Below are 27,149 nucleotides of genomic sequence, written 5' to 3' on the forward strand. Positions count from 1 at the left end.
TGGCCAGTAGCCAGGCAGGAAGTATATGTGGAACAAAGAGCAAGGAGAATTCTGGGAACAGGAAGGCTGAGTGAGGAGCCGCTGCCAGCCACTGCCATGAGAAGTAAGATGTAAAGTACCAGTAAGCCACAAGCCACGTGGCAAGGTATAGATTAACAGAAATGGGTTAATTAAGATATAAGAACTAAATAGCAAGAAGTCTGAGCCATTAGGCCAAACAGTTTAAATAATGTAAGCGTCTGTGTGTTTATTTGGGTCTGAGTGGCTGCGGGCCGGGCGGAACTGGAGGTAACTCCAGCTAAACTAGGCTAGGTAGTTTGAGGATGATCTTTAACTCCAAATTCTTCTACTTCTGCCTCCCAGGGCTGGGATTATAGGCATGCATCACCATGCCCAGGTATGTAGTATTGGGGATTGAATCCAGGGCCTTGTCCATGCTAGGCAAACACTCCCCAACCCTGCAGTGATATTTTAATACCTTGGCATTTAATAGCATGAAGAGCACATGGTCAGGAGTTGCCTGGGCTCGCCACTGCAGAATCTCTGCCAGGAACTGGTGCTAAAGTCACAAAGGAGAGAAAAGGACTTGACGTCAGCAAGTTCCCAAGACTCCTATAGCAAGCCCACACCTGCACTCTGGCCTGAGCTGACAGAAACTTGAGACATCTGGAGCTTACCTTCCTCACCAGATCGTTCTCTTCAATCTGCCCCAGGTCCCTTCCGGCAGCTTGTGCTATGCGTTTGCCGGCAACCAGATTCCCGACCATCACAGAGGCAGGGCCTACACCTGTAGACAGAAGCAAAACCAACCTTGAAGACAGCAATTCAAGTCACACGCTCCCAAACCATTTCTAGACCGGCCCAAGTTCACTCAGCAGTGTTGGGGAAGCATGTGGTCTTTCAGGTATGGGGCAAAGAGCCTGCATTCCAGTGAAAAGAGCAACCAAAAAGTATACACAGCGTGGACATGGCTGGCAGTGGGAAGTGCTGAAGATGGATAAAACAGACCCAGGAGACCCAGGGAGATGGGACAAGGGGCACAGGTGGCTACTGAGCTTGGGTCCACAGGGAGAATTTTACTCCAGAGTCCACAGTTCCACTGGTTCCCACAAACAGTCCTAAAAAGAGTGCTTACAGTAACTGCTATCAGGTCTGCAAAAACCCTGATACCTCTCAGGATATGGACTGAGATCACCAGAAATATGAACAGTGCTGGGCCAGCTAGATGGCTTAGTGGGCAAAGGTGCTTGCCACCAAGTCCGATGGTATGAGTTCCACCTCTAGAACCATATGGCAGAAGAAGAAAACCAAGGCCTGCATCTTGTCCTCTGATTTCCATATGTATGCGAAATGCACACACACATACACATTCTCTCTCTCTCTCTGTCTCTCTCTCTCTCTCTCTATATATATATATACACACACACATGTCTATATAAAACTTTTATATAAAAAATTCTCGTATTTCCTATTTAAAAAATTATATATAGAATAAAAATTATATATATAGAAAAAAATTATATAAAAAATTAAAAAGGGAATATGAGAAGTTTTTTTATTAAAAGTAAATGATGAAATGCAAATTGCAGGCCTCAAACTCATGGTCCTCCTCTCTCAGCTTCCTGTCCATGGGTACCATCATACCCAGAATCATCTATGAGTCAAAGACAAAATAAGGCAGTCAAATGCACAACCTTGACATACTACTAGAGTGAAAAATATCAGCTAAAATAAACAAGTGGAGAGTTCTGTGCTGTGGGATGTTCTTTCTGTACACTGTGAACATGTGCTGCTAATATTGGTTAATAAAGAAGCTGTTTGGCCTATGGTAAGGCAGGTTATAGCCAGGTGGGAAATCCAGGCAAAGACACAGAGGAGGGCAGAGTCAGAGCAGATGCCAGCCTGCTGCCCAAGGAGCAATAAGTAATGCCATGGCCATGTGGCAATATATAAATAGAAATGGGGTATTTAATTTGAAAGAGCTAGCTAGCAAGAAGCCTGAGCCATAGACCAAACAGTCTGTAATTAATATAAGCCTCTGTGTGTTTACTTAGGACAGAGCAGCTGCGGGACACAGGAAAACTTCTGGCTACAGTTCTGTGCTTCTTTGGAAAAAGTGTCAAATAGTACAGGTAGAGAGGTTCATGATGTCTGCAATCTACTTTAGAGTCAATGGGGAACAAGTACCCACGAAGCCACCTACTGCCAGCTAGGTTCTGAACAATGATGATGCTTAATATGTCTTTTATTCTCAGCATTTATATGCTCTTAAATATACTGAAATAGGTGATAAAAACATGTAACTCAGCTCACCTTTTAAAAAGTAAATATCCAGGCATGGTGGCACAGACCTCTGTGGTTAACATGGAGGTTAGCTGGGCTACATAGTGAGACCTCCAGGAAAAAAAAAGTTGTGTGTGTGTAAATATTTAGGGAACTTGCATAAGGAATATCCAGTAACATTTTTTTGTAAGTCTGCAATTATTTCTGAAGTTAAAAAAAAATGAAAGGGGGCCAGCAAGAAGGCTCAACAAGCCCCTACCACCAAGCCTGAGGACCTGAGTTCAACCCCCAGGATCAACATGGTGCAAGGAAAAATCTGACTCCTACAAGTTGTCCTTTGACGAGCACGAGCGCGCGCGCGCACGCACACACACACACACACACACACACACACACACAAAATGTAATTCTAAACTGTTCTTCATGAAATATAAAAAATTGAGAATGGGAGGTTGTTCCTACACTCTGATGTCAGAATAGCTTGTCTGCAAAGTGTCCAAAGCAATTTGAGAATAATAAGCACCATCCTTTCCTATGATAAATGATATGCATTCTCAACAGTTCTTCACATAGGAAGGACCCAGAGTGCACCTGTGCAAATGATCTGAACTAGCTTTACAGTTTACAATGAACAGATTGTCTAAAGATTTATTTTATTATTTATGTGTATGCATATGTGTGTGCATATTCTTGCAGAAGCCAGAAGAGGGGGTCAGATCCCCTGGAACTAAAGTTATAGGTGATTGTGAGCCCCCCAATGTGGGTGCAGGAAACTGAACTCGGTTTTTCTTGTAAGAGTACCAAGTGCCCTCAACCTCTGAGCATCTCTCTAGCCCCAGAAGCAACATTTTAAAAAGTGGACGCTGCTCAGCAGTAACATCTGGAGGACTGTGGTGGAATATCAAGTTTGGTCTTACAGACTTGTGTGTCTGAATGCTTGGCACATAGGGAGTGGCAATAATAGGACTTGAGGCCTTGTTGGAGGAAGTATGTTACTGTGGGGGTACACCCAGTGTGGGACAGAGTTCACTTCTTGTTGCCTGAGGATCAAAACGTAGAACTCTCAGCTACCTCTCCAGCACGTCTGCCTGCATGCGGCCATGCTTCCTGCCATGATGATAATGGACTAAAACCTCTGAACTGTAAGCCAGCCCAATTAAATGTTTCCTTTATAAGAGTTGCTGTGGTCGTGGTGTCTCTTCACAGCAATAGAACACTGACTAAGACAAGGGTCTTCTGGGTGCAGTTATTGAGTGTACGGGTCAGAGTGAACAGAGAAGTGGGAGGCAGTTCCTGGGAGCTACTGTACACAGCTCTACCTGGAAATCCCTCCCCTTTCCCACGAAGCCCTGAAAGTTTCCTGAGGCCAATGTCATGCTTTATTACTATTCCCTTCCTCAATAACACATCCCAGTTTTCTTTTCTGTTTCTTCTTTTTCTTAGACAGGTTTCCACTGTACCAACCCAGCTGGCCTGGAACTCTCTGTAGACCATGCTGGCCTGGAACTCAGACACCTGCCACTACTGTCTAAGAGCTGATAACCAGTTTATCTGTAAACATCCCTGGAACAAAGGCTGCATCCTTTAGTTTGAGACAAGGGAGAGCAGGTCACATGTGATTTCCACACATCTGTTTGGAGAAGGAATTCTCCTCTCTACAGCTTTCTCCTCTCTGCTAGCTGGGGTGTAGAACCACTAGCCAGAGGTCAGGCAGCCCACGGATCCAAGACAATCTGTTACAGAGGCGCGTGGCCACAGTCTGATTTTGTCAGAACCTCCCTTCCTGTGTTAGCTCACTCACACTGGACTCTACTTGGCCACACTGACTCGTGGGCTTGGTCTTACTTGCTCTGGACAAGAAACAGTAGCAGGTGGTAACACAAAGAGACACCCTAACCGCACTTGTGTGGGGGGCTGGACATCCTGCTTCAGTCATGTTTCCTGAGAAAAGGACAGCCATACTGGGCATGGTGGCTCACACCAGCAAATCCAGTAGTAAGGAGGCTGAGGCTGGGGTTTGAGGTCAAAGCCCATTCCAGAGAGGAGAACATGGGCAAACTCTGAATAGGACCTGCAGCTTATGCATATTCCATGAGTGAAAAGCAAATGTCTGCTATTTGAAGGCACTGAGTTTTAGGGTTATTGTCATGTAGCACACCTATAACAATAGCTCAGTGACAAGTCACCAGAGCAAAAAGATTCTGAAAGAATGGCTGTTCCTGCAGGGGACCAGGTTCAGTTCTCAGCACCTATACAGCCGTCTAACAACCACCTATAACCCAGTTCCAGGGACTCTGACTCCCTCTTCTGGCCTCTGCACACACACAGCACACAGGCATAAATGCAGGAAAACACCCATACACATTAAAAAATAGTAAGTCCTAAAAAAAAAGACAGGAAGCAGCAGAGCACACCTGAAGAATGATCATTCTCATCAGGCCTGCCTTGCTCTGACTCTTTCACCTGAAGAGAAACAGACTTGACTCTGCTTCCAGTTTTCTGACTTGAGCCAGGACCACATTGACACACTTCCACATGCTAACAGCATCTTAGTGAGACTCACTCTACATCTGTCATCTTTCTCTTCTCAATTCTCTACTTTTCTGAATTAAATATTTATCAATCGACTGATTTTTAGTGTATGGGTGTTCTGTCTGTCTGTACATGATGTGCGTGCAGTACCTGAGGAGGTAAGAAGAGGGAGTAAGGTCCCCTGGAACTGGAGTTACAGATGTGTGAGCTGTCATGAAGGGGCTAGGAATTGAACCCAGGTCCTCTGAGAGAGGCCAGTGTTCTAAACTGCTGAGCCATCTCCCCAGCTGCTACTTTTCTGAGTTTTTACCAAGTCTCAAACTCCCACACTATTCCCTCACCATCTCCACTCCTCAGTGCCAGATTCTCAAACTGCACTGGTCTTCTTCACAGCCGTGTATGTGGCCGTAGAAGGCGGTCACAGTAAAAGCAGATTTGGAGGCTGGAGAGCTGGCTCAGTGGTTATACCCACACGGTGGCTCACAACCACATGTCACCCAGTTCCAGGGGATCCTACACTCTCTTCTGCTGCCTTGGGCACTGGACTCATGTGATGCACAGTCATACATGCAGACAAAATACTGATACACATAAATATAAATTCAAAAGGCTGGGCAGTGTTGGCACACGCCTTTGATCCCAGCACTCAGAAGGCAGAGGCAGGTGGATCTCTGTGAGCTTGAGGCTAGCCTGGTCTACAGAGTGAGTTCTAGGGCAGCCAGGACTGCTACACAGAGAAACCCTGCCTTGAAAAACCAAAAAAAAGAAAAAAGAAAGATTTAACGATTTAAAGATTTAACTCCAAGAATATTTTAAAAGCATCTACTCTAAAATGAATGTTTTCACTAAAAACTCCTGTGCTTACCAGGGGAATGGTGGCGCACATATGAAATCCAGCACCTGGGAGGCTGAAGCAGGGCGATCATGAATTTAGGCCCCCCAAGGTGACATAGCTAGATCCTGTCTCAAGAAGCAAAACATCCTCTATGTTACTTAAAATAGGATTTTATTCACAAAAAGTAACAAGATTTAAGACGGAGAAGCATTTGCACCCGTCTGTTTCTTCAGTGCTGGGGACCAAAGGAATCCAGGAGTTTGCACACGCTAACCACAGACTCCCAGTTAGCCACACTGCTGCATGAGGTGCATGGGTCGTAGCTGCCATGTGTCTATGCAGGACTGTGTTTCAAGACCCTCCTTTTGTGTTCTGTTTCGTGTGTGTGTGTGTGTGTGTGTGTGTGTGTGTGTGTGTGTGTGTGTGTGAGAGTGCATGCATGTGCCATGTGTGTGAGTACCTAACAGAGGCCAGAAGAGGGTGTCTGATCCTCTAGGGCTGGAGTTACAGACGGTTGTGAGCCACCTGGTCTGGACGGACTCTCAGACCTGAACTCAGATCCTCTAGCAGAGCAGCACAGACTCTTAAGCGCTCAGCCATCTCCCAGTTCCCTTTAACATTTTCTGAGTAATCACATGGACGGCTTGATTCAGACTTTCTCACTACAGGACAGCAGCCTCAACAACGAGGCCCAACGAGCAAACACACACAGTAGAGTGCTAGCCTCCATAAACCCTTCATTCCCCTCGCAGAACCACTGGCCAAGGGCGGGACAGGACCACAGCGAGCTTCACACCAGCAACAGTGTGGGGTCCTGGGGACACCCCTACTTCACTGTTAGCGCACATGCTGCTCACCTTCCAGCACAGACCACACAAAGTCCATTCAGACGCCACTCTGCTTCTGACTCTTCCACTTCCATTTCCTTTTTCTCGGCTTGGGGTGTGGGGGTGGGGGGGGTGGGAGGGGATAGGGCCAGGGGTAACTGGAGAGGCCGGGTTTCGGCTTTGATGTTTCCAGGCAGACAGGAAGCTCACTGGGCTTCTCACCCTTCTTTTATAACACAGAGGGGTTGGCAAAATGTAGTAAGGCCATGCCAGTATAAGTCCCTCCTCATCTCTCACTGAGACAAGACTCACTGTGTAGCCCTAGGCGGCCTGGAACTGACTACGTAGACCAGACTGGTCTTGAACTCAGAGATCGCCTGTCTCAGTGTATGCCACCACACCCTACCATCTTTCCTTTTGTGAGACAGGCTCTCAACTAGACTTGACACACGTTTGAAGAGACTGCCTGTCAATCAGTCACAAGCAGTGCCTTAGCTTTCTACCTGGGCCTGTGACTTTCCTCTGCTCAGAAATCAGGCAAGAAGGTGGAACTGGTTTGTGTTTTTTCTCTTCTCCACGTGGCAATTCATATTCTTTTGGTTTGTACCTTGAAAATGGCCAACAATGCTGTTTATCTTCTACTTATAATTCAGAAAATGCCTGTAACCCAGAGGTAAGATAGGCCCGCACCCAACTTCAGCAGCTAGGAGGAGGGAGAGGTCATTCCGGGCATGAGACTCCCACGGAAAGCCAGTATGCCGCAATGACACTATGAGTGATTCTCAGCTCGGCACTAACAAGCCACGTGACTTTACGGACTCACGTTTACGATCACACATGTAACATGCATAGCCAGCACGTGGCATTTAGTGAGCACTCACTGAATACCAGCTGCTCTTATCAACAGGGAGGAGCTTTACCCTCCTCCCTCTCTGATCACTGTGGCAAACTCCGCCAAGAGAAGCAGCAGCATGTCCCGCGGGGCAGCAGTCTTCCCGGCTGCTGGTCAGCACATGTGGTCCTCATGTTCTCTCTGGAGAGTCTAAGCCCATGCAGCACTGCGCTGAAAGACTAGCTTCTAGAAGCCGCCTGTAATGTCATGGCTAGAAGCCAGATTATTACCTGGTTGCTTTTGTCGGGGTTTGGGCAAGTTCGTCACACACGTATGTGGGCACATGAGGATATTACATGGGTGCAGAGATCCCTCCAGAAAGAGCTGTTTCGTCTGAGATATATGGATCCCTCCTAGTGGAGTTTTTGGTAATGTGTTGGCAGGCACCAGAGCAAGACAGTAAACGCCTACTTGATGGATGCTATCGATTGCCTGGAAAAACACAAAGAAAAACATTCAGGGAGATTACTCTGATGCCACGTGATACATCCTGAGAGAGCCCACTACTTCACTGCAGGGTGTTCCTCCATCCATCCCAGGATGGAAGTCTGGTAGATCATTAAGTTCCTGAACATGCCTAGCCACACCTCCACTCTCCATGTCCCGGTCATCTGGAAGTTATACCTTCCTCCCACAATCCTTTGAGCCCTTCCTTTCCAACGTGGACCTGGCAGAATGGCGCCAGTAAAGGAAAGGGCAAGAAGAAGGGTTGTTCCACCATCAACAAAGAGGATCTGAGAATACACCATCAACATCATTGGAACACCCATGCAGTGGGCTTCAGAAGCATGCCCCTCAGGCCCTCCAAGAAATCCAGAAATGTGTGATGAGGCAGAGGGACTTCAGGTGTGCACACCAACACCAAGCTCAATAAACCATCTGGTCCAAAGGAACAAAGAACGTTCCATACTATATCCTGTATGTTTGTCAGAAAAACGGAACGAGGACGAGGACTCAGCAGACAAGCTCTTGATGTTGGCAGCTTGTGTCCTGTTACCACATTAAAAACTCTACAATCAATTTGGATGAGAACTAACTCGATGAATAGCAAATAAAGTTACAAACTTGGAAAAAAGGAAAAAAAACAAGATCTCATATGTGGGTGAGTATGGTGGTGCCACTACAATTGTGTGTGTGTGTGTGTGTGTGCGCGCGCATTCGCTCGCGCACAGGCACACATGTACATGCTGCAGTGTTCCTGTGGAGGTCAGAGGGCAGCCTTGTGGAGTCCGTTCTCTCTCCACCTTCAAATGGGTCCCACGGACTGAAATGAGGTCATCAGCCTTGCACTGCAGGCGCCTTTATCAGCAGAGCCGTCTTGTCAGACCCTTATTATTCTTTTGTATTTAATTAACTTCATTTTATGGCATGAATGTTTGCCTGTATGCATGCCTGTGCACCAAGTAGATGATTGGTGCCCACAGGAGCATGGGGGTTACAGACAGTTGTCAGCGTGGGGCCTGGGAATCCGACCCAGGTCTCTGGAAGAGCAGCCTCTTACCCATGAGCCCCTCTCCAGCCCTTCCTATTGTTTCTTTGTGACGGGTTTTACTCTGCGCTCCACAGTGCTTGTTTGGACTCTAATTCTCCTGCCTCTGCCTTCCAAGTGCTGGGTTTACAGCACGTACTGCCACACGTGACTAAAATGAATCTTTGCATGTCTGCCCTTAGCTATCTTTTAGATAAACAGGTATCAGCCCATTCCTACAGTCTTCATCGTATTTTCAGCCTCGTTTATATTCAGATTATGTCCTGTGATTTTTTTTTTTTTTCTTTTTGAGACAGGGTCTCTTTATGTAGCCCTCCCTGTCCTGGAACTCAGCTCTCAGAGACCCTCCTGTCTCTGCCTCCAGAGTGCTTCGATAAAAGGCATGTGCCATCACACCTAGTCCCTTTCTTTCCTTCTTTTTTTGAGACTGCTGTTCTGGAACTCTGTAGCCCAGGCTGGCCTGGAACTCAGACATCTGTCTGTCTCTGCCTCCTGAGTGCTGGAATTAAAGGCATGAGCCACCACACCTGGCAGTTCCTTTCATTTTTGTACTACAACCAGCCTACCTGTGGACTAGCTAATAATTCAGAATAATGTGTTCTGAGAACAGAAAGAAACCTGAAGTCACCTGGTGCTGTCTCTCACTTTGTGTCCGCGTCATTTCTGTTACTAAGTGACTGTTACGAAGGCCAAGTGCCCGGGGCAGAGAAGTCACAGGCCCTGGAAACACTTCCGGTGACGTGAGTTGTCACTGGGAAGGCAGGCCAGTTTGCTCTGGACCGTGCATTTAGTTCTGGGTCCTACTATGGAGCATGTGAGTACCGCTCTCAGGCTCCGGAGGCCGAGTGGAGAACAATAAGGGCTGAGAAGTCTCAGCCTGCATGGGACTCACAGTGGGTGGTGTCATTCTGTATTGATCAGGTCACCACTGTCTACTGAGTGCAGACCTCATGCATCGACTCGTTCTGGAGAGACTCTGTCCCCCTTCCACAGGTCTGGAACAAGCTCTGAAGTCTAGTCACCTGCTTACATTCATGGCTCTGGTAAAGAGACTGACAGGCGTGACTCTAGATGGAGCCTTGGCTGCTTCCCCCTTCTAGCCAGTTTCCACCAGAGACACATTCTCAGCACCGAGCCCTAGTCTTCCTCCCGCCCTCCTGGCTCCCCTCCCGGCTCCTCTGACTCCCCAGAACAGCTCCCTTGCATAAGGAGGAAAGTTCTTGGACCCTCCAAGAGGTACGGTAAGACCGAGGCTAACCTCTGACACATGGTTACTTTCAGAGATGCATGCCACACAAAGGCAGTCTAAACCTTCATGGGTAGCAAACACTTGGGCATGAAAGAAATAAGGTATCTGGGGAGATACGGAGAAAGTGGGGGGCCGGGGAAAGGAGGGTGGGTAGGAACATATTTCACTGTCTATGTGTATGAAATTCTTTTTTTTTTTTTTTTTTTTTTTTCGAGACAGGGTTTCTCTGTGTAGCTTTGCGCCCAGGCTGGCCTCGAACTCACAGAGATCCGCCTGGCTCTGCCTCCCGAGTGCTGGGATTAAAGGCGTGCGCCACCACCACCCGGCGTGTATGAAATTCTTAAACATCATTTTTTGGGTTTTGGTTGTTTTTTGTTTTTGTTTTTGTTGTTTGAGACAGGGTTTCTCTGTGAGGCCCTGGCTGCCCTAGAACTGGTTCTGTAGACCAGGCTGGCTTCGAACGCACAGAGACCCACCCGCTTCTACCTCCCGAGTGCACCACCATAGCCGGCTCAAACATGATCTTTAAAGACAGCGTATCTGGCAGGCAGGCAGATGGCAGTCCCCGCCTCTGCCCCGGCACGGCCCAGCGCTCACCTGCAGCACGCGGCTCATCCATTGGAAGCTGTCTTCCTCGGAGGCATCAGGCCTTTGCTCTGCTACCACCACAATGCGCTCGTCATAAAACACAGACACAGAAAACACAGCAATTCTAAGAGAGACAGATCAGACAGGTCAGTCGCCCTCCAGAACCATCCTATTTGCTTCTCTGAGTTGGAATCACATAGGAGCCATCCCGACACACCACCCAGACACAAGCAGTAGAGAAATGTGCCATCATCACCAAACCAGCGTCGAGTGGTTCACTTACAACATAACGAAAACAGCGTGGATTAAGCACCACAGAGTGTGACAAGACACAATCCCTGTCTTTGTGGCGCTTATGTGTCTGAGACAGAACCAATCAACACACAGATAATGTAGCCATGTTGTGATGTGCCAGGAAGAGCCTGGGGCAGCAGAGTGGGGTGCCCAGCGGAGTGGGATATGGGTGCTTGGGGGAGCGCCTCCCTGGGGAGCGGACACTGGAGCAGAGACCTGAATGAGGTGAGGACGCGAGCCACGCGAAGATCTGGAGGAAGAGGATTCCGGGCAGAAGGAACGGAAAGCGGAAAGGTTCTGAGGTAGGGACGAGCTTGGCAGGTTTGAGGAACAGCAAGAAGGCCAGTGTGCCTGGAGCAGAGTGGTGAAGCAGAGAGCGGAGCGAGGTCAGACACAGGCGAGGGAGACCGAGGGAGACCGAGGCTGAGAGGGGAGGGAGGATGGAGTTAGAGCTAAGGAGGTCTCCGCTCAAATGTCCCCTTACTAGTGAGGCGTTCCCAGACCACCTCGTGGTCACGCCACAGCACTCACGGCCCTCTCACGTGACATCTATGTTGCCATTTCCTGACTCCTGTGTTTGTCATGAGCATGTGTGGGCACACACCCAGAAAAGCAGCCCGTAGTTGGCACCCAGTGAGGATTTGTTGAAGAGTGCAGGGAGGATGGGAAGTGACTGGAGAGCCAATGACACCGGCTTATCTGCCCAAATCCCTTCCTTCCACCCGCGGCAGGATGGAGTACTAACTATGTGTCAGGAACACAACTGTGACCACAGACAGTGGGTCTAGGGCCCAGGACGTTCCATTCCTAAGAGCCACACTTACAGAAAACCATACAGTTCAGGAACTGGTTCTTTTTTGATGTCGTCAAATTTTCTTACTTCTTATGTAACTCAGGTCAGGCTAGGAGGAATAAGGAGGTACATGCTCCAAGCACACCATACATGTGTACATGTGTATGAAAATGTTTTGGTGTAAAAACAAAACAAAAATAACCCTAACAGATACCTGTCTGAGACTGTGAACTGCTGGAATACCTCTTCTTGCATTAGTAAGCAAAAGAAAAGGCCTGACTTTGCCCACAGAACTTGGAATTCTCAACACTAAACTGACATGTCAATCTCCACATGGAAAACACAATTGGGTTAGAAACGAGAGGAAGAATTCTTAGGTGTGTATTTGTACAGAGTGGCGCCTCGCTACACTAGCCTGGACAGCACCGTCTTGGCACTGAAGAACTATGGAACATGCAGTGTTTTGTCTTCGATTCTCCTCAGTCTTCAGAACTCAACAAGGAGTAACAGACTCTGATACACGCCTCATTCCTCTCCGTCACTCAAAGAGCCAAACACGGTGGGATACACACCTAAAGCCAGGCTTCCATTACTTTAACCCAAGCCAATCTGATAATTTGGAAAAGCATCTACAGAATGCAGTTCAGATCGCCCCAAAGCAGTGACACTAATCCCCAGCACTCACCGTCCTCGATAGACAGTCTTGATGGACTCCACAGCCAGGCCAGTAGCCACAATGTCATCAGCGTTATGTCTCCGACCACTAACCATGAGCAATCCATCCATCTTTCCAACCACGAACACCAAGCTACCCTGAAAGTTAACAATGATTTATTTACCTTCATTTCCATGGTTTAAAGGGTTAGACAGACACTTTACATTTCCTACTTTGAAGTAAATCTCATTAAAAAAAAAAAAAAAAAAAAAAAAAAAAGGGGGCTGGAGAGATGGCTCAGCGGTTAAGAGCACTGGCTGTTCTTCCAGAGGTCCTGAGTTCAATTCCCAGCAACCACATGGTGGCTCACAACCATCTGTAATGAGATCTGGTGCCCTCTTCTGGCCTGCAGGGATATGTGCAGACAGAACACTGTATACATAATAAATAAATAAATCTTAAAAAAAAAAAAAAAAAAAAAAAAAAAAAAAGCTAAGAAAAATACCTGTAAGGCATGTACACAGTTCAATCCCCAACACTGTGTGTGTTTATATCAAAGAAATCAATGCCATAGTTTATGGATTTATTTTTATTTTAGTTTAGTTTTGGTTTTTTTCAAGACAGGGTTTTTCTGTGTAGCCCTGGCTATACTGGAACTCACTCTATAGCCCAGGCTGGCCTCGAACTCACAGAGATCTGCCTGCTTCTGCCTCCCGAGTGCTGGGATTAAACGTGTGTACCACCACTGCCCCCACTCGAATTTTTTTTTTTTTTCCAAAGAATCCTTCTGGAATTAGTGAGCAACTAGTACCTAGAGCCAATGAGGTCTTTTTGAAAATCACATTAGTTATCTTGTGAGGGTGTATGTGTGGGTGGGCACAGGCATGCCACTGCATGCTTGTGGAGGTGGAGGACAACCTGAAGGAGCCAATTCTCTCCTCCCTGTGTGTCCTAGGGACTGAACTCAGGTCATTAGGTTTGGCTGAACCACTAACCAGCACCCACTGAGGTCTTATGGTCTGTAAAGAGATGAATTCATTCATATTCTTAGGAGGAAATTTCAAAGGGAAAAGATTATGACCACATATCGTTTACTTTCTCCGCCACGGATATGTGTTAGTTCATGTTAATTTATTTACTAATGAATTAGAGGGAAGTCAAACAGTTTAATATGTAAATAGTTGCCTGGAGCATGTATGGGTAACACCGTTTCCATTAGGCAGGAGCAGAAACAGATAATAAAAAAAAGTCTAAGAATGCTGGAGATTTTCTTCCCAGGACAACAAGCACAGGCAGCTGGGACCCAGGCCCTAAGGCCTTACGCCCTGCGGTAAGTCAGTGCCATGTTCTGGCCTACTTACATGCACTCAATGAGCCAGTGGTTTTCTCCTTGAGAATGTCACTCATTAACCCAGTGACTGGGCTAAGACAGAAAGGCAGAATTCCCTGCATAGGAAGCTATTGGTTCACCCACAAAGCCAGAGGGGAGCCAGCCATTTCCAACTGTGTTAAGAGCTGTGTGAGTCAGAGAAGGGCTAGAGATGTGGCTCAGTGGTTAGGGGAGGCACTGGTCTTACAGAGGACCTGAGTGTGGTTTGCAGCACCATGTCACAGGCTCACAACTCCTGTAACTCCAACATATAATTAAAATCTTAAAAACAATCTTAAAGAAAAATAGAGATGCCTGCTTCTCCAAATCTTGCAGAGTGAGGCTGTTCGGCTGGCATGGCCTTTCTGGCTTCATCTTTCTTACAGCTAGGTCTGACCATGGGACCAGTTCAGACCAGACATAACCTAGTCTCTCTACAGAGCAGGACCACAGTCTGTCCGTTTCAGAGACCGCTGAAGCTCCATCCCAGACCCCAACAGCAGAGCAGCAAGCAGAGGAGTTGGGCACCTGAGACTTCTCTGGTGCTGGCAAGAGGTCAATAGAGCCAAGGCTACACTTAGTGTGTAAGGTTTCTAAGAGGGCGACCCCCTGCCGCACCCAAACCCTAGAGGTGGGAAGGAGAAGCAGGAGAGGGGGAGGAGGAAGCTAGTGATCGGTAAGTTCACAGGATAGTGACCACCCATCACTGCGCACGGCCTGGCCCTCTGCCATCCTCACAGATTCCTGAAGCTCACCATGAGCTCTTTGAGAATAGACTTTTCAGGTCCTAGTCATCTCTAGACCCAGTACCTGTAAATACCATTTGCTAAGTAACAAGTTCTTTTCTTTCTTTTTCTCTCCCTCTCTCTCTCTCTCTCTTGAGACATGGTTTCTGTGTAGTCCTGGCTGTCCTGGAACTCACTTTGTAGCCCAGGCTGGCCTCGAACTCACAGAGATCCACCCGCCTCTGCCTCCCGGGTGCTGGGATTAAAGGTGTGCACCACCACTGCCTGGCTCCTATGATATTCTTACACAATCTTCTAATAGAACTGAAGTGTCTGGGGTGCACATTTTTAACCCCAGCACTTGGGAGGCAGAGGCAGGGTCTCTGTGAGTTCCAGGTCAGCCAGGACTATGTAGTGAGACGCTGTCTGAAGACAGGAAAAGGAGGAACTGTGACTATTAATAAGAGGCACTGTGACATCTTCAATTACTCAGAATTTGTTCAGTTCTGTGAATTAAGTTCAAATGTTTAGATCATATGGAGCAAAATCAACAGGAAACCATCACCTACCGGCCCTACAAAGCCCAGCAGCCCTGACCGGATGAAGGGCACGTCTCCCACAGGAGAGCCTGAAGAGGCCACTGGAATAACCTAAAAGACAAAAGGGAAAGGTGAACAGCTAGGCTAGTCTCCCTAAAATTTATCTGATTTTTACAGTCTTAAGAGAAAAATCACAAGTAGTACGTGCTAGCTGAGCAGGCGTGGCGGCTCACACCCGTAACCCTGGTACTCAGGAGACAGAGGCCACATCTCAGCGAGTGATCTCCAGGCTGGCCACGGCTGCAGAGTGAGACCCTGTCTCTAAAAACAAACCAACAACACCCCAAATGTGTGTGTGTGTCTAATATGTTTACTGGAAGCCATATGCAGCGACAAATTCAGGAATCAACCATGTCAGCGTTTGTTATTCTCCCTGGAGTTTTAAGAAAGACACATATACACACTTAAATGTTGTATTACGTTGATTTATTTTCCGTGTTTGTGCACACTCCCACGTGTCACTGCATGCACACGTGGGTCAGAGGACAACTGCAGGGGTTCAGCCTGTCCTCTCCTCGTGTGGACTGTGGCACACGACCCATCGGGCAGCATGTGCGTGCCCGTGCCCACTGTGCTGTCTCACAGACCCACAGCTCAGGACGTCAGAACGGGCCATGGGGTGGGGAGGCAGCTCATTGGTAAAGCGCAGCTGTGCAGACACGAGGACCACAGTTCGGATCCCCGCGCCATGCAGAGAGCTGGGGGAGGGTGTGAGCAAGGAGCTCCAGAGGTTTCCTAGCCAGTACTAAAACCTAAACGACAAACCATCACGGAACGACATGGAGTAGGGCAGAGGAAGACGCCCAGGGGAACTGTTCCACATGAACACACACACACACACACACACACACACACACACACACACACAAAGGCATATACCACATATACATAAATTAAGGAAAATATTAAAAAATAAGGATATATACATATATGTATATATATGCAACACACATACACACACACAATTGCTAACAGACCTTTCACAATATATCTTAGATATACTATGTGTTAGCATTGTGTGCTGGGATGTATTATGTGCACCATATGTGTGTCAATGCCCGCAGAGGCCAAAAGAGAGCACTGGATGGCCTGGAACTCGAGTTACAGGTGACAGAGAGCTGCTATGTGGGCACTAGGAACCAAACTCCTATCTTCTACAAGTGCAGCCAGTGTTCTTAACCACCAAGCCATCTCCACCACCAGCACCACCAGCACCACCACCACCAGCACCACCACCAGCAGCAGCACCAGCAGCACTGAGCTTCTCTGTGTAGCCCTGGCTGCCCTGAAACTCACAGAGATCCACCTGCCTCTGCCTCATGAGTACTGGGATCAAAGGCATGCGCCACCACTGCCCGACTCTTAGTTTATTTATTTGTTTGTTTGTTTCTTTATTTTGTGGTTTTTTGAGACAGGGTTTCTCAATATAGCCTTGGCTGTCCTAGAACTTGCTCTATAGACCAGGCTGGCCTCGAACCCACAAAGATCTGCCTGCCTCTCCTTCCTGAGTGTCATGATTAAAGGTGTGTGCTAACACTGCCTGGCTCAGTGTATTTTTTAAATACATTCATTAATTTTCTGGTTTATCATTACCATATTCTTGTCCTAGTAAAATGTTAACTATGGAAAATTCTCAGAATTTAAATATCTGACTTTAGTAAAATACTAATTAAATTTACAAAACAAAGGAAGTAGTTTTTACCCTTTAGAAATATTTTTATTACTTTATTGTGAGTATATGGGTGCATGTGTGCAACAGCACTCCTATAAAGGTCAGAAGACAACTTGTGAGAGGTTCTCTTCATCCACTATGTGATTTCTAGGGATTGAAGTCTGTTCATCAGGGTTGGCAGCAGGTACCTTTATCTGCTGAGCCATCCCACCTGCCTACTGGCCCCCTCCCCCTTTTGTTTTTGAGACAGGGTTTCTCCTTGTAGTCTTGGCTATCCTGGATCTCGCTCTGTAGACCAGGCTGGCCTCAAACTCACAGAGATCCACCTGCCTCTGCCTCCCGAGTGCTGGGATTAAAGGCGTGCACCGCCACCACCGCCATTTTCTCCTTTTTCAGGTGAGGATTCATTCTACGTTGCTATCACTACATTTAGACTGGAGATCAGAAACGTGTTCACGGGCTGGGGATGCATCTCAGCAGTACTGCACTTAGCCAGTACTGCACGCACCACCAAAAACGTGTAAGAACTCTAGGCACACAGCTTCCTGTACTATCTCCAAATACTGCTGGAAGGCCTGCACGATGGCTCAGGAGGCCAAAGTATTGCAAGCCGGACAACCTGATTTCCGTCTCTGGACCCTACATCAAGAGCCAGATGCAGCCTCACACATCTGTAATTCCAGAGCTGCTGCAGGAAGGTAGGAGAGTGAGAGGGCCACAGAGTCCACGTGGCCAGCTAGCCTGAAATACACATTGCAGCAGGAACAAGAGAAGCCCTGCTAAGCAAAGGGGAGCAGGGGCTGGTTAGGAGCACTGGTTCATCCTGCAGAGGACCTGGGTTTGACTCCCCGCACCTACATGGTAGCTCACAGGAACTCCAGTCCTGAGGTTCCAACTCTCTCTTCTGGCCTCCAAAGGCACCAAACATGTACCTGGTACATGGACACACATTCAGGCAAAACACCTATACATGTATATATAAGTTTTTAAATTAAAAACAACATGGAAGGAGAGAACTGACCGCCAGTTGTCTGTCCTCTAACCTCCACACACACACAGCTGTAGCAATCTCTTATGCCCCCATCTCTGTCCCTTTCTCTCATATACATACAATAATACAATTCTGCTTGAAGCAGAGGCATGGGCCTATAACGCCAGCTTCTCAAGAGACTGAGGCAGGGGGATGACAAATCTGAGGCTAGTCAGACTACTCAGTGAGATACAGTCTCAAACAGCAAGGATCTTATTTTCAGTGAGAAAGATTCAATGACAAGCATCGCAAGCACGAGATAGATCTAGTCAAGCACTTAAGAACAAGCCAGGCTGGCGAGGGTCCAGTGGGTTGACCTGAGTCAAGCAGTGGGTCTGATGACCTGAGGTGGGTCCCCAGAACCCACGGTAGAAGAGAACAAACTGCTGCCAGCTCTCTTCTGACCTCCACATGCACACACGCGCTCCTGCACACAGACACCCAACAAACAAACAAACATTTTTAAAAACTCTCTAGAAACAGAAACTGGGTATGGTGGGTCACACCTATAATCCCAGCAACTCAGAAGGCTGAGGCAGGAGAATCTCCAAGAGTTTTGGGGCCAATCTGGGATACAAGGGGAGATACTGTCCAAAACCAAATTTTAAAGAAGGAAAAACAGAGACTGAGAAGGCAGTTCAGTAGCAGAGTGTGTGCTCAGCACGCACAAGGACTGGTGCTGAATGCCCGACCTGGGAAGAAGGGGAAAGAATGAATGGAGAGACTTAGGAAAATAAAACATACATATACTGAAGACGACAGTGAGTAACCGAGGGACTGGTGCTGAACACACCCGGGAACCTACCAGCTTCCACTCCTGCAGAGTGAATGGGGACACCTCTGAGGGCACAAGAGCGAAGGTGCTGGGGACAGTAGCAGGTCTACACTGTGCTGCTCCAGGCCTGTGAAGAGGTGATGGTCAGCCCTGTTCTCAGCCCCCATCCGGCAGCACATGACAGACAGCACAGATGCACTGTCACACGGGAGAAGGCATGCTCACCAGTGACAGCTAGTGTACAATCGTATGCAGCTTCCGATGTTTGCAGACTCCCTACCTAAAGGAGGCTGTTACAGACCGGGCAATTCAGCGCTGGAAGTCAGCAGGACTCCTGCTTGTGGTGACATATTGTGTACCCTATTAAACTTCCCTGAGGATCAGAGGACAGAGCCAGCCACCAGATTAGACATAGAGGTGGTGGGGGTGGGGGTGGGGGCGCAGAGATCCATCTGGATCTCTGTGAGTTCAAGGTCACATTGGAAACAGAGCCAGGCAGTGGTGGCACACGCCTTTAATTCCAGTACTGGGAAGCACACACACGCCTTTAATCCCAGGAAGTGATGTCTGGGCAGAGAAAGTTATATAAAGTGTGAGGAAACAAGAACTCACTCTCTTTAGACTGAGGATTTCTCAGAGGTAAGAACTACTGGCTGGCTGTTCTGCTTCTCTAATCTTTCAGCTTTCACCCTGATATCTGGCTCTGGGATTTTTATTAAAGACCATCTAAGATTTGAACAATACCTGCTGGCCCTGATTAGAGTAAGAGAGCCCCAATCCATCAACAAAATTTCTCTGGTCCCTAAAAGGTATCCCAGACAATCAACCACTTGTTCTAATGCGCAGGCTCAACAGGGCAATTCTCATTACAACTTAGCTCTGCAAGCAGAGTGCCTACAGGAAGGCCATGAACTGTCTCCTTGGAAAATGCCGCCTCCTCTAGAACTGCAGCTTTACCAGCAGCTCCACTTGTCCGGATAGAGCCCCAGCACCCAGAGCAGTGCAGGTACAAGAGAGGAATCAGTAAGCAGCTGCTTGAGGAGCGATGACCCTGCAACAAGTCAAGTCTCTCTGTATGTGCACAAGTGCACATGCATGTGACCGTCTTCTTCACTCAGGTACATTTTCTGCTGAATGCACACTGCCGACACTGCCAGTCGGGATGAGCAGCTTGCCTGGGGATTAGGGCAGGTGCCACGCATGCGGGGCTTCTGGGGATCTCAACCTGGGCTCTCGTGCTTCCATGGCAGGTGCTATCAGTGATCTGAAGCAGCAAGTACAATTGTCACAGCACTCTCAGAGTCAAAATCTTGAACTCACAGACACACCACACCACTGCCTCTGTGCCAGAAGCTGACCCAATCCATGAGTAAATATCAATTCATTTAGTGTTCCAAACAGGTGGACTCTGTGACTATTCACATTTTGTTCTGCTTTTGCGTGTTTTGAGACAAGGTCCTGTTATACAGTCCAGGTTGGTCTTGAACTCACAGTCCCCTGACCCCAGGCTCCCAAGTGCTGTGACTGCAAGTGCCAGCCAGCATGTCTGGTTGTCACTCACATCTTAAGCTAAAGGGACAGGGCACTCAGAAGGCTAAGCGCCTCCCAAAGCAGCAGTGAGTGGTGGAGACAACCTGACCTTAGGCACCGGGCCCCAGAAGACTTGATCTCAACCACTAAATTATTCTGTGCCGTCAGCTAGCAGGGCTCCCCAGTAACAGCTGACCTCACCCAACATCTCCCCGTGAAATAACATCATGTACCTCAAATGTATTTTTGGTCACACCAGCAAGTCCAAAGTACATCATCCCTCCAGTCCTGGAGCTGACACAAATCTCCCCAATTTCATCAGTCTTGCAGAGCTGAGGAAGTCCGTCTGGTTTCACAATGCACATCATGCCTAATGCATAGAAAACACAAAAACAGAAGAGTCTAGAAACCTGCAAAGGAACAACTTTGTTTTCAAACCCAGGAGTGGCACACTCACTGAAGTGGCATTAAGAAGTGCCACAGAGAACCATGAACCCGCGAAGTCGACCTGGTACCGACAGCCCTGAGTCACAGGTGCACCGAGGGGACTGCAGCAGCCGCGTGATGAAGTGGGTGCTGGTCTTCCAAAGGGTGGGTGTAGCACCCACCAGGGCAGCACGCTCTGCCTTCCTGGGTTGGCAATTGACCGGCATCCCTCTCCACGTGAAGAGCAGAATCAGGCGTGTCTGAGACTGGTAACTCACACAGCATCAGTGCAGGGCCGGTATAACGACCCACTCCCCCGCTAGGGAGGCTCGAGCAGGAGAGGGTGTGACTAAGCAGCGAACTGGGACTTCCAGATTTGGCCTCTCATCTATCTGTCTCTCCTCTAGTTCTCCCTCGTTACGTGGTACTGGGCATGGAAGCCAGGGCTCTGGGCGTGCCAGGCAGGCAGGCATCCCACCACAAGCTACCTTCCTTCCCAGTGCAGCGCCACTATTTCTGATGACAAATCTTAGGAAATCCCAAGGACGCCCCTCACAACTCACCCCCAGGCATCACATGTCCCACATCCTGGACTGTCAGTGCTGAATTTTTATCTTCAGTGTTGACCCGTATGACCCCATAGCTCAATCCATTCATTGAGAGAATGGCTCTTCCTGGTAAGGGAGCCCCCGGAACTCCAGGCCTAAAATGTGAACAAAGCAACAATAAACCATGGAGCCAGGTGTGTACACACACACACACACACACACACACACACACACACACACACACACACCAGCAAACAAGAAAGAACATGAGGGGCTGACCAGATAGCTCATTGGGTAGAGACACCTGCCACACATGCTGGATGGCCGGAGTTTGATCCCCAGGTCCACATGTAGAAGGAGAGAATCGACTCCACTAGGTCGTCCTCTGACCGACCACACACACCTACTGTGGTATGTGTGCACAAACACGTGCATACACACGCACGCATGCACACAGGTGAATAAATAATTTTTGAGGAAATTAAAAACAAAAAGCCAGGCATGGTGGCTCATGCTGCAGTTCAGTACTTGAGAGGCTGAGGCAGGTGGATCACTGCAAGTTCTAGGCCAGCCTGGGCTACACAGTGAGAGTCTGTCTCCAAAAAAAAAAAAAAAAAAAAAGGAAAAGAAAAGGGTGGAAAGAGAGATGGAGAGGTGATCGGCATGAGGAGAGCAGAGTTTTGGTCCCAGCATGCCATGTAACAAGACGGGATCCCCAAACGCCTACAAACGCAGGCCAAGGGCACAAAGGCCAGAGGGTCACTGGGACCCGTCAGCTGGCAGCCTAGCCAAGATGCGAGCCTCAGGGGGACCCCGCCCAGGAGGAACAGGCAGGGAGTGATCGGACTCTGACACCCTCTTCTGGCCTCTGCTCATGAGCACCCTGCCCACCTCGATCCAGGTGTCTGCAGACACACACACACACACACACACACACACACACACACACACACACACACTTTTCTTTAAAGAGAAAAGACTATGCTGGTGTGGAATGTATATACTATAAAGGCATATTTCCCACGTCTGAGGTACAATCATAACAAGAACAAACTACTTCTACTTACTATTCAAGGGATTCTGAAGAGTAAACAACACAGAAAAATAACTCACAAATATGACATAGAATAATTAAAATAAAATTTCAGCTTCTAGGTATACTTCTGGCAAGAAGAAAAAATAATGAGATGTCTGAAATGACTTTATTAGGGAAATTTTACTTTTAGGTATTTTTTTAATAATTTATTTTTATTTTATGTTCACTGGTGTTTTGCCTGCATGTATGTTTGTGTGAGGGGGTCAGAAGCCCTGGAACTGGAGTTACAGACAGGTGTGAGCTGCCAGGTGTGGGTACTGGGAATTGAACCCAGGTCCCCTGGAACAGTAGACAGTGCTCTTAAACTGCTGAGCCATCTCTCCAGCCCCAACTTTTAGGTTTTTGAAGCAGAAAATCATTTAACTCCTTTCTCATCATCTGGAAAAAAAGCACACATCTCATCCAGGATGTGCCAGACACCAAGAGCACCCGACCTCGAGAACGGTACCTGCGGATGGCTACAGTCATGGCCTCAGCAGACGTGGCGCATGGGCAGATGGCCTCAGGTCTCAGTCCGTGGCTTTGGAACAGACTCAGGAAAGCATCACAGGATGACACAGACCCTAAGGCGTGGGAAAGGATCAGTTTAATAGCTGAAACCACCATTCCCTTGCTGCAGGAAACTAACGGGTGTGTGAGACACACAAACTAACGGGTGTGTGAGACACACAAACTAACAGTGTGTGTGACACACGGACTAACAGCTGTGTGTGTGGCACACGAACTAACGGGTGTGTGTGGCACAGCTGTCCGTCAGAACTCACACCGTACATCACTCATCGCGTGCAAACGGGTGTGGGGGGCTTGAGACACGTTCATCCAACACATGACAGGTCCCTGACAGTACTTAGTCAGTCTGGAAAGGCTACACCCACGAAGGGGGCAGGGCAAGCTCAGAGAAAACGCTGTGGCTGATATGCAGCCAGGCGGGCTCTAGCTGCCCTCCTAAGTATCTACTGCAGCCAGAGCAACGCAGCTGTGCGGCCCCATCTGCTCTTGGCGATGTTCTCTGGCTCTTCCTGTATACATTCTCCATGTGCTTGAAGGCAGGATGACGAGTAAGTTCACTTAGGAGAAAGAGTTCAGCTTCCAGTGCTCCCCCAAGTACCCAGTAGAGGACCAGCACATCTGTGCTTATCCAGAAAAGCAGATAGCACACTAAGGTCTCTACAAGTTTCTTGCAAATTCCCTTTATTTGCTGCATGGAAGAATTTACACCAAGTTCACATACATATCAAGTCAAGTCCAAACCTCTCCTTTCACCTAAGAGCCTCCCATGGAGGATTCAAATGAGCAAGGCGTGGTTTCAAAGAGCTTCTAAGTCCATCAAGAGATGAATGGATAGACAAACGAGGTGTGTCTATGATGCTCTACATGCTAATGTAAAGGATTCTGACAAATGCAAAACATGCCACTGAGAGAAGCCTCTCGCTACACACAAGGCTGCCTCACACCGAGTGTGTAGAGCAGGCGGACTACAGACCGTGGGCGGCGGGGGGTGGGGGTGGGGGTGGGGGGCTGGAGGTGTGAGAGCAGCTCAGGAGCGCTTGCTGCTCTTCCTCAGGACCCAAGTCCTGCTGCCAGCCCCAGGGTCACACCAGAGGGTCGCACACCCTCTTCTGGGCTCTGAAGGAACCTGAACACATGGGGCACATACACATACACACACACACAAACATACACAATTATTTTTTAAATCTGTTTTTTTTTTCCTTAGAGGAAGGAAATTCATGACTGTCTGTAGCTGAAGGACACTGGAGAGGATGAACAGTGACAAACAGTGAGTGTGTGGTTTCTCTTAGGTTAACAGAAGTATCTGAAACTTCAGTCATGGTGATAACCGCACAGCCACAAACACACCGCACCACTGAATCAGACCCTTGAAACGGACAAGTGCCGTCGCTTGTAAATGACATCTCCACACAGATGCTGAAAACAGAAAAGCTTATAGAAAAGGAGCAGATCATGCTGCTTGTCAGATGTTCTGGGACTTCTACCCCAGCACTCACAGGGATTGGCGCCATCGGTGACAATCAGCATCCGGAGAGAGCTCAGGCTCACGTCCCTCTGGTCCCGATGGGCCATCATGGCCCAGTGTAAGTCCCGACACTTCACGAGAGCCACTTTGGCTACAGATCAAAGGGGAAGAGTTACGACACACAGACACGCTAAGTGTGGGCACAGATTCAATATGTTACAGTAAGAACATTTTTACTTATTTAGTAATAGTTCTCACTTGGAGAAAATTTTTAAAGTTTAAAAAAGACTGTGTGAACCTCTGGGTAAGCAAGCGTCATATTCAGCCACTGCACAGTCAAGGAAACTCCGACAACACAGCATTCAATAGAGCTAACTATGGCTCAAATTCCAGAGAATTCAATTTGTAGGAAAGAATACAGGGAGATAAAGCAAACAGCTTACCTACAATAACAACCCCAAAATTTGGAGCGCCACCAAGGCAAAGAACTGTTTCTCTGCAGGGGCATACTTCCACCAGTCTCAGTTAGCATGTGGATGTGTGTGATTACCTTTGTGGGCATGGACTCTTTGGACCCAAGAGAGAGGACAGGTCTTCATAACAGAGTAGGGCACACTAATTGTATGCATCTTATTCATTACATTCTGAAAAGCAAAGAGACATCGAAGCAGTTAATACAAAACGTGTATTTAGCACCTTTTGTTGTACTGACATTCTGCTAACGATGTTATAGAGGTATTGCTCAAGTCCACCCTTTCTGAAAAGACTTGAGATAACCAGCAATAGTGCTGAAGCACCTACCTCTAAGGGCTGCTCTAACCCTGGCTCTCTCCTCTCTCTCCCAGGGCATCACAGTGATGATACCTATCCCTCCAGTCCTTTGTCCACGCATGTGCATACACATGTGACTTTAGAAACACAAAGTATTTAAATGCAAGCCACCACAGGATACATGTATTAACCACTTGCTGCTTTTCACTTCTACTGTTTCATAGATAAGTCTATGCACCTCAGAATCAGGGGGCTACCAGTTCCCTTTGTACGGCTGCACATGTCATAACCAGTGTGCAATCACGGCATCTGGATTCACATCCACTAGCATGTGCACAATTGTTTCTTTAAGGTAGACATAGAAGAGAAGCCCCGCTGGGTCACAAAGTTGCTGCTTTCAGAGAGTTAGCAGGCACTACCCAACTGTCCCCCAAGCCCCAGTGCTCTATGGTCGTCCTGCTTACCACACACCACAGGCTGAGGGAAGGACTGACAATGGAGCAGCACTACAAAGCACAAGATTAGCTCCCCAGTTCCTCACAGGTCAAGTGTTTGTACAGAGAAAGCTGAGAGAAGTGAGGGTCAGGCAGGTCGCTGTCCTCCTGCCCACCCACATCAAGGATGGGAGATCCCCAGAGACGCAGTGCAGCAGAGTAATCAAGCCTGTGTTTGCAATGGATGCGGGGTGTGTGTGTGTGTGTGTGTGTGTGTGTGTGTGTGTGTGTGTGTGCGTGCGGGTGCGGGTGTGGTTGAGATGCTTCTACCTGGCTTGGAATTGGAGTATCCCAGGCTAGCCTTGAACTCATGGCGATTCTTCTGCTCAGCCATCAACTGCTAGGATTATAAATATCAGCCACCATCCCCAACTAAGCCTGAGATCAACCACACTGTCACTATTTACATGCCCTTACATACAATGTACCATCCCCTGCTCTCAAGTCCTTGTGCTGGCGCAGACTCAGTGTCAGGAAAACAATGTTCTATCTGCACTGGATTACAGAAAATCCCTTCTCAGAACATAGTTTTTATTTGTTTTGTTAACTTCTAATTAAAAACAAAAAAAAGTAAACAGACTAAAGTCCTTTTCAACTTCATGGTCCCATACTTTTCTTTCCACCTAAATGGCATCTTATATATGTAGTTTTCCCAAAGAAATATACCCTTCCAATTCTACCCACCAAAAATCTCTACCTAGGTCAACTTAGCTATTTCCAAAGTCCACCTTGGCTGTCACCTCCTCATGGACACTCCTGGATGATGGGATGAGAACGACACCATCCTTCCGACACCCACAGCGTGCTCCCTCCTCCTATTACAGGAAGCACCCCCCCCCCTTGTTACTCTCTTCTCGAAGCATGTAGTTTGTCTTTTTTCTTACTGTGTGTATACATGATGTGTGTCCATGAGTGTTGAAGTATGGCTGTGGACCCGTGTGCCATGCTGTCAGTGTGAAGGTCAGATGACAACCTTGGGCATTGGTCCTTGAATCTGGCAGGGCCTCTTTTATTCGATTTAAATTAATTTACCCCCTCTTCTCCTTCTCTGGAATTACAGGTGGTTGTAATCTACCTGATATAGGTACAAGAAACTGAACTCAGGTCTTCTGCAAGAGCACCCAGTGCTCTTAACCACTGAGCCACCTCTCCAGCCCCAGGCAGGGTCTCTTGCTGTTCATCACTACTACATCAGACTCCTGGGTAAGTTTTAGGGGATTCTCCTGCCTCTACCTCCAATTATCTCACACTGGAATCACAGATGTGCACTATTGTATCCTCTGCCTCCAATCATCTCACACTGGAATCACAGATGTGCACTATTGTACCTCTTTTCCATGGATCTTGGGGATCGAAGCTCAGGTCCCCATGCTTACTTGTCCTCTAGAAAATGTCACTGACATTTATGAGCTTCAGTTGCAACTCCAAGAGATGCACTTGTCACAGAGCCTCGGCCTCAGGCCCATCTTAATATAAAGGCCCCACCCCTACAGCTTACCGCAAACATGCCATGCCACAGCCCAGCATCCTTCTTGAAGTCTAAAACATTTACTACGGCCTCTCCTAGAAAAGAGAAGATGGAGGGAAACAAGAGGAGGTCATGCTGAGCAGGAAATGACAATCACATTCATGCCCCTTTTGAAAAACAATTAGGAGATCAGAGTCTCTGGTTGCTGAGACCCCTACAAACTGGCTGGAG

General features: G+C 47.9%; 1 protein-coding gene across 1 annotated transcript in view; it reads right to left on the reverse strand.

Moving 5' to 3' along the window:
• Dip2b (disco interacting protein 2 homolog B) overlaps positions 1-27,149 on the reverse strand; it is a 206,093-nt gene that overhangs the window by 30,888 nt on the left and 148,056 nt on the right. Inside the window, exons 14-25 of the mRNA XM_059246852.1 lie at positions 26,949-27,013; positions 24,736-24,829; positions 24,217-24,336; positions 22,656-22,770; positions 21,127-21,266; positions 20,371-20,507; positions 15,101-15,181; positions 12,468-12,595; positions 10,705-10,819; positions 7,600-7,801; positions 678-787; positions 479-559 (exon numbers count right to left, since the gene is read on the reverse strand). Coding sequence (XP_059102835.1) covers positions 479-559; positions 678-787; positions 7,600-7,801; positions 10,705-10,819; positions 12,468-12,595; positions 15,101-15,181; positions 20,371-20,507; positions 21,127-21,266; positions 22,656-22,770; positions 24,217-24,336; positions 24,736-24,829; positions 26,949-27,013 — 1,388 coding nt within the window. The remainder of the gene's footprint in view (positions 1-478; positions 560-677; positions 788-7,599; positions 7,802-10,704; positions 10,820-12,467; positions 12,596-15,100; positions 15,182-20,370; positions 20,508-21,126; positions 21,267-22,655; positions 22,771-24,216; positions 24,337-24,735; positions 24,830-26,948; positions 27,014-27,149) is intronic.

The sequence above is a fragment of the Peromyscus eremicus genome, chromosome 20 (assembly GCF_949786415.1).
Source record: "Peromyscus eremicus chromosome 20, PerEre_H2_v1, whole genome shotgun sequence".
NCBI classification, from domain to species: domain Eukaryota; kingdom Metazoa; phylum Chordata; class Mammalia; order Rodentia; family Cricetidae; genus Peromyscus; species Peromyscus eremicus.